The sequence below is a fragment of the Podarcis cretensis genome, assembly GCF_951804945.1.
Source record: "Podarcis cretensis genome assembly, chromosome: 11".
NCBI lineage: Eukaryota > Metazoa > Chordata > Lepidosauria > Squamata > Lacertidae > Podarcis > Podarcis cretensis.
In genome coordinates this window covers 38,161,717-38,169,968 of record NC_137180.1, presented here as the reverse complement: position 1 = coordinate 38,169,968, position 8,252 = coordinate 38,161,717, and the positions used below count along the sequence as shown (strand labels likewise).

At 44.4% G+C, this 8,252-nt stretch overlaps 1 protein-coding gene across 3 annotated transcripts in view; it reads left to right on the top strand.

Moving 5' to 3' along the window:
- The first annotated feature begins 384 nt into the window (after positions 1-384).
- HOMER1 (homer scaffold protein 1) overlaps positions 385-8,252 on the top strand; it is a 78,550-nt gene continuing 70,682 nt past the window's right edge. Inside the window, exon 1 of one of the 3 annotated variants that reach the window (XM_079995720.1) lies at positions 385-604. Coding sequence is in view for 1 of the 3 variants with exons in the window: in XM_079995719.1 (XP_079851845.1) it covers positions 4,013-4,017 (5 nt within the window). In the remaining 2 variants the exon portion in view is untranslated. Of the gene's footprint in view, positions 605-3,387; positions 4,018-4,043; positions 4,110-8,252 lie in introns of those variants that run through there. The other 2 variants (XM_079995719.1, XM_079995721.1) reach the window with 2 other exon arrangements.

The window sequence follows — 8,252 nt, the reverse complement described above, 5'->3', positions numbered from 1 at the left end:
CAATTAAACAATGTAGTTAATTCAAACTGTTTTCAAATTAGAAAGCTTGTTACCCATTTAATTTTCTTTGTTGTTTCCTTTATACTCCTTTAAACAGGAGCAGCGAAAGCAAGTCTATAAATAGCAGCATGTATGTTTCCCATGAGACGTTTTGGTTTTTATTAGCTAATCAGAACTTGAGGTAGATTTGAGTTAACTAATGGATCAGATGTGGGGAAATCTACTTCTTCCCACTTTGGCTGAGGGCCTTTACAAGGCAAATGTATAATATTCTCTGCCTCGTTTGGAATGTGCTGTTCTTAAACAAGTCTGAAACCAGGTGCTTTTGTAAACTATTATTTCTTTACTCTGCTTCTGGAATTAGAAGGTTCTAGAGGTTTCCATGGGGACGGCAGTTGAGACCGTTGAGAGATTTGAAGAGTCAGCACAAGAACATCACAAGAGTAAACGACTGGGCTATGTGTGTAAAGACCACCAAAGACGTCTCAATATGAGCAAAGAATGAATGAGGTAAAAAGGAACCACAAGCAAGTGAATAAAAAGAAAAAAGGCTAAAGAATGACAAGCTGAAAGGAAATAAAAGCTCCAGGTCATTGACATGCAGGTAGGAAGAGCTGAATTGCATTTATTTCCTTCCTTTAACTAAAAATTACAGTTTTACTCTTCTATCATGTTAAGGAATACTATGTTTCAATTTCTTTTCATTCATCTGTGTAAATTCCTGGCCGTATATTTGTACGCAAACAGTTAGCATTACAGGATTCCAATATAGAAATGTTTTCCTATCTATATATAGTATTACATGAACTCTTGTGGAACAGTACTAGCAGCTTATTTTAATTCTGCTTACAAATTCTTCCAGACCCAGCAGTAACAATTATATCTAAGATTTTGAGGCTGCTCAGTCACAGGTCTCTCTAGGCAGGGTCACTGTGTCCTGTTTTGACACTTGAGGCAAGATGGGAAGTGCTGCAACCCCCATTGAAGCATCCCTCAGCTAGGTTGTACAGTGGCAGCAAGTTCTGCTGAGATCTCACAAGATCTCACAAACATCTTGCAGAAAATTGGTGCTTGCTTCTCCACAGGTGGCGGCAGTGCAGGTGGGGCTCCTGCAGGAATGCTGCCTTGGGGGCTTCCACTGCCTGAGACAGCTGCTATATCCCACCTGTCTCTAAGTGGTGTACATAATAAAATTATTGATAAAACACAGCTAAATTCTGCAAACTGCTAAAAAAATTATTAACAAAAACACATAAAATCAGTAAAACTTTTAATGCAAACAGATAACTAAGTTATATGTCTGTTGATACATGAAAAGTGGGTTTCTAGTAGTTTTCTATTCAGTTCCCTGGTTCTGCCCCTGGTGTCTAGATAGGAACTGGGAAATATTTCTGTCTGACACCTGGCAAGCAGCTGCTGGTTAGCATTCACAATTCTGCCCAAGAGGAACTGATTTGTTGGTTGATGACTTGGTTAGAAACAGCTTCCTGTTTCCACCAAGAGGTAGATCGATTCTCTTTAGCAATTCACAGCATTGGCTTCTTTCTAATTTTTAAATGTTTTTTGCCATCATGCTTTCTAATTTAAGCTGTAATCATACAAGCCATCTTTTATTTGAAAATATGTTTATTATATGCAATCATAGAAGTCATATTTAACACAAAACCAAAAAAACCCAAAGATGCGTAAAATTCTACTAAAAATATTTTACAGTGCAATCTAGTCGTTGCCCACTTCATCCTTAGACTATGGGTAGTATAATATTCTATTTATTTTAAGTATTTATGAGTTGCTCTTTGACTAAAAATCTCCAAAGCAACATATAAACAACATCAAAGAGGACGTGACCCTTTTAGCATTGTGCTAGCTGCCTGCCTGGTTTGCAATTCAAATTGCAACGCTGACTCCCAGCATCAGAGTCTGGATTTGACTTGCTTCAGGGCGTATTTGCTACTTTCACGGCATGTTTTCAGTCTTTAGGTGGAAAACGAAGAGTCAGAACTTCTCTTTCTAGATAAGCAATTTTTTTGAGGGTAACTATGGGGGGTGGGTGGTTAGACGACGCACCAGGGGCAAGCCAAGATCCTGGAGGTGGGTCGCAGCAGCCCAGCGTATCCATTCCTCTCTTTGCACTCGCGCGCGCCCCTATTCCATTCCCTATTATAGAAGCGCTTCCGGCGGCGTGGACCAACCTGACATCATCCCCCGCACCCCGGTGACGTCAGCGCCGGGAGCAGTGTGTGACGGCGATGCGTAGGGGAGCGTGGTGACGTGCCCTATTTAAAGGTCCCCGAGTAGAGGATGGAGGCAGAATAAGCAGGTGCTGCCGCGCGGGGGGTTCGTGGTTGCGGAGTAGCCGAGAGAAGACATTGCACCGCGCAGCCCCGCAGGGAAAGAGCTGGGCCCGAGTGGAGGGGCAGACCCCGCGCCTAGCCCGGGCTGCTTACACGCCGCTGCAGCCGCAGCCCTTCCACCGCTTTTTTTAATTGCATTTTTTTGGTTTGGGAGGCTGCGGGCGCCGGTGGGAGGGACCGAGGGAAGGGAGAGCGGGGCGCCCGTCTCTTCTCTGGCGCCTCCAGCTCTGAGCGCCGCCCTCCCGGCTCTCCCCCCTCACGCCCCCAGCCTGTCCTGCGCGGGAAACCGGCAGAGGGAGAGAGTGAGGGAGCAACTGACTGAGGCGGAGGTGTGTGCGAGGGCGGGGAGAGGAGGAGGAGGAGGAGGTGTGAGGCGGGAGGATGTGAGCGGGCGGCGCGGAGAGGCTTTTGCGGGCAGGGAAGAGCCTGAGCGGCCGGGCACGGATTGACCCTGCGGTTGGAGAGCCCCGCGCCTTGACTGCCTGCCTGCCTGCCTGCCTTCCCGCCCGTCGGGGGAACGGTGCCTGAGGTGTTGTAGGGGCAAGCGCCCTCCTCCTCCTCCTCCTCCTCCCGCTGTCGCCGCAGCAGCCCGCGCTGTGGCCCCGCTGCTGCAGAGAGGGGCGCGAGGGGGCTCTGCTGCTATCGACGCGGTTACCACCACCGCCACTCCTCCTCCTTTTTCTCCTCCCGCCTCGCTGCTGCTGCTGCTGCTGCTGTGAATGATTGATCTGCCAGCTCCGAGCCGGAGGAAGATGCTCTCCCGCTGCAGAAACAGGCGTGCCTGAAGGGGGACCCGCCACATCTCCCCTTTAGCCCCCCCCCCACGTCTTCATCATCCCGCCCTTGCAAGGGATGCGCGGCCGGTGCCCTGCCTCAGCCGCCGTTTTACCGGAGCCCGATGTCAGCGCCGGCGAAACGGCTTCTTCCTCCGCCGCCGCCTCCCGCTGCTGCTGCCGCCGTCGCCGCCGCTGCTGCTGCTTGGGAAAATGAAGCGACACCCCCCATTCTGCTGCTGCTGCTGCTGCCGGCGGGGGTGTTAGAAGGAAGGGCGGCGCGGAGCGCTGCGCACACCGCAAGCCCCCCAGTCCCGCTGTGCACCTGAGACGGACGGCGACCCGGGGCTCTCGCCGCCGCTCCAGGGCATTTGTATTAACTGCCGACGGCGTAAGCGCTGCTGTGGGGTTTCTAACCCCCCCCCCTCCTCCCTGCAGAAGGAGAGTTGGCTTGGTGCTGCTGCTTCTACCTCCTGTCCGCCGCCTCCTGGCAGGGAGCTGGAGCTGCCCCTGGACCCCGTGGTGCAGGGGGTGCGGAGGAGACTGGCTCCGGGAGGCTATGGGGGAGAGTCCCCTCGGGCCGACTCCCTAGTAAGACTCCCGGTCTTCTCTACATAAGGGTTTCTTCCCCCTTCCCCCGGCCACGCTCCCACATGCCTGTAGACTCTAGCGTTTGAAATTCTGCTGAGAAGGATTATAGGGCCCCGCGGATTTCGTGGAAACACCTGGGATCTACTACAGAAAAAGGCAGAAACCCAGACCGAGGAGGAGTGTCAGCACTGCTAACTAGCTGGGTCCAGTTGCCGCGTTGTAAAAGTGCAAGGCAAATCCATTTAGGAATTGGTCTGCTTAAAGGACTCACATAGCACGTCTCCATTGGTCATCATGGGGTAAGGATTTCATACTGAATCTAGGAGTTGTAAAGGAGGGAAGTGGGTGTCTTTAACATGTCCATGAAGTCTGGAATGCTTGCCTTTTAAAGGTAGGCCACGTCATTTCCACTATTATCTGTAAGAGAGGCACTGTAATAGGTAACTATGTTGGAATTTAAATCGGAACCAAGACTACCTTCCATAATAGCTAAGTAAATATCTTGCTTCTTGGTTAGCAGCACTGAGAAATGTCACAACGGCAATGAAACCAGAGACTTATTTATTCAGCTTTGAATATGGATAACGTTAAATATTACTGGAATGCATCAGCCATAAAACAGGAAACATTTGTTGCTCTTGTTTGGTCAGCCAGGTCTGACACTTAATCAGCGATCCTGTTTTCCATAAGTACTAGAAAGATAATGGAAAGAGGAATAATATACAGACACTCATTTCCTGCAAGCAGTTAACACTCTGAGAAAATCCTCTTTAGTCGAAATATTTTAAAATGCTGGGGATTTTTTTTAGCCCTGCTGGTTGCTTTCAAAAGTGAGGAAAATGGCTCCTTAAGCAGCTTGTGGGTTGGGTGAATGGCTATTCCAAAGTAGTTTGAACACTACTGTACTACCTTTTCGTCAATGGTGCCAACCACCAGTACAGCTATGAGAGTTTTTGAAAGTGCCACTTAACGCATACAGTATACATATGTGTATTTTTGCAGTTGTGGAATCTGTATTGGCTGGAATGTGCATGGAGTTTTTTGGGGTTTTTTTTTTTAAAAGATGATATTCTGCTTTCTATCCTTGGTTAATAATATTCTTATTTTACACATTCCCCTCTCCTCCCCCAAAGAATATAAGGATCATGTGATAGCTCAGCTTGTAGAGCATGAGACTCTTAATCTCAGGGTCATTGGTTTGAGCCCCACGTTGGGCAAAAGATTCCTGCATTGCAGGGGTTGGACTAGATGATCCTTGTGGTCCCTTCTAACTCCACAATTCTATGATTCTATGTGTGAAATGAACTGTAATCTAGATGCTTCTTATGTATCAAGATAACACTTGTGTGGTTAGTTTACATAGTAAAGTGCATGTCATGGTTAACTAGTGAAAAGCAACAAATAGTACTGTTATGGTTTATAGTTTCTGTTCTCCTATGGCTTACGGTGTCTGTAGGGCTCGGTCATTAACTAATTGTCCTGGATGGTTTCTTCAAGAAGGCAAAGGAGGGGCCAGCACCTGAAACCCCATGCCCTAAAGTCCCCTGAATTCAAGTTCTGTTGCTGCAAATACAGCTTGCAGCACCTCTATTTTTGTCTTCAAGTTGGCAGCTCGGGAGACCAGGCAATATCTTGGGCTAGGGAGATGTGGTCCAAGTTCCTCACTGTCAAGTATACATAATGAGCTTGCAAGCCATGCTAGACCTTTCTTTGGTTGATTGAAACCAGCGAAAGGATTCATCTGCATGTGTAATATTTTGTGTACAGGTCTAAGCTAGTCATAATTTAACGTTCTCTTCGGTAGATCCCTGATGTTCAGTGAGCGTAATTGCTAGGAAGCCAGAGACCTTAGTAGAGTAGATGAACACCTTTTTTCTGTTTCCTCTTAGAGTTACTGTGTGTTGTCTTGTTTCTCTCCTTTCTTGTTCTCCTTAAACCAGCCAGGGGCATCTCAATGGAAGCAAGGCATGCAGAAAGAAGCTGCTGGTTTTCAGTTCACAAACTCCCTCCCTAAACTGTCTTTTTATCTATGGGAGAGAGATGGAGAGGATAGGGAATAGAGTAACAAGGGCTAAGCACCTACCTACCCACATAGGCATTTGTTTTTTTAAAAAGTAAGAAGAAATAACTATAAAATATTGCTTAATCTATAACTTGAGATTTAGTGTACCTTGATTGCACCAAGTAGCAGAATGCCAACTTTCTATCTTCAGTCTTTTCTGAAGCCTGAGACTGCATGCTTAGGTTTTCTTTGCTTGCTGGGGACAATCAGTCTTGCCTGTAGATTTCCATGGCTTTTCCACTTCATGGGATTTTGTGGCCTTGCTTTCTCTCTTGCTTTTGGTCTACTTGGATCTGAGCTTCAGTATTGCCATTGAATGGTTTGTGTTTTATTTTAGAAAACCTGCTTCTGGCCCTGAAGAACCTACGGTAATCTATTACATCCTAAATCTAAAGGCCTGAATCTATGTTGCATGCAAAAAGGCCTGATGACCCCACTGCTTCTGTAACATGGCTCTTCTTGGGACAACAAAAAGATTCTAGTGTTCACTTACATGCTTTTTTGTGTAACATTTAAATGCTGCCAGCACAGTTATTAGAATGTGGATTCCAGTGAAATCAGTGGGATATTTACAACATACTGCATATGTTTTGTACTGAAGAACAAAGCACAGAAAATCTAATTATTCCCATTTGCCAAAGGACCTTGAAGCTTTACAGATATTCCTTAGGAAGTTGTTAGTTGGTTGGATACACCTAGAAGCAAACATTTGCATCTACATGCAGGCAATATAGCTCCCTGATCTTAAGTTTTGTTAAAACTGCCCATTCCAAAATGCCTCTGTGTAGCATTCAGGTAATTTGTTTTCTGTCTGCTACTTGCCTTAGCCACCCATGTGAAAAGTTTTCCCCTCATGTTCTGTAGATTTGCCAATACTTCCCCAACCTGGTTCACTTTAGACTTTGTTGAACTCCAGCTCTCTCATAACTCAAGATAGCATGGCCAGTTGTCGGGGATAATGGAAGTATTTACTGGAAAGGTGGGCCAGACTAGTTTTGGGGAGTATGTTTTGACATCTCAAATCCTTGTCAGATGTTTTTCCTCTTTTGTCATTCTGTCCATACATATCCATAAATTAACTGAAACTTCTTGATCATTCCATATCACGTGGTCCAACTTTTTTACCTCATGTCATCCAATTTTCTTAGGATTTTGTACACTTGTTGAATGATCAAAACTAAGTTTAGCAACAAAATAAATCTCAAACAACATTATGACACTGCTGGAACTGTTTAACTGGTGCCAAGATAACATCCTTTCTATCTAGTTCTTATTTTCAACAAATGAGGAGTGCAGAAAAGAAGAAATGCTCCTAAAATGACAAAAAGAGTGAAAGTGATCAAGGGGGAACACAAGGATTTCATTGCTACATCCAGTCCAACAGAAATTGTGACCAAGGTGTATGGTACTTCTTTAGCAATGAGAGGGAGAAGTTTGACATTGAAGGAGGTACAAAATCTCTGGATATGGCTGAGATAACTGGGTATGCGACCTGTGAATACAAGCTAACGTGGTTGTTGACCCATGTGCTGTTGGTGGACTATAAAAGTGAAGAAGCAACTGTGACGTTCTTACACATTTTCCCCATAATTTTGTTTGATATGCATTTTGTTGTAATGGTCACAAGATGAAGTACTAACAAGAATTCTTTCCAAGTGTTAATTCTATCATGCAACAGCAAGCTATCAATCTGCTTTGGAATACATTTTTAAAAGAAAACCTTGACTGGCTTTCCAGACACCTTTTAATTGATAACTTTCTAAAGAAATGTCTGCAACGACTAATGTTATAGTTGAAGTCTTATTTATTTTGTTATATATTTCCTCCAAGAAGACCAATTTATCCTAAATAGAAGCCAATAATGCAGACATGTATAAGGCAGACAGATCCCATTGAGATCCCAAGATAAAATTTTACAGATAGCTATTAGAAATATTAAACAATGAACACAGTTTTTTGGAAACTTTTAATCATATTTTTATCACTTTTTAAATTTTGCAACTTAAATTTAAAATTTACATTTTTAAGTAAGTCCACCATGTGACATATCCTGTTAAAGCCCACAAAGTTCTGAAAAGATTGGTGTTTTTAGTTTTGATGCATCTCAATCCTGGGCTGAGCTTTAAAGGTTTTTGTGTAGTCAGCAAGGCCAAAATTGTCAATTTTTTGAAATTTCAAACCGTCATAACTCAAAAACAGGATGAGAGGAAAAATTAAAATTTTAGATTTAAACTTAGTTTTGATCATCCAACAAGTGTACAAAATATTAAGAAAATCAGGTGACATGAGGTAAAAAAGATGGATCACTTGATATGGAATGACCCTTCTGTTATCTTGATGGCATTCTGTGAGTGCATAACCCTTTGAAAATAACAATAGTATAGACTGGTATAATATGTTTTTTTAAAAAACCCAAAACAGAACCTTTGTTGAACCTGTATGGCTTGCCAAAGATCAGCAACTGCTGGAGTG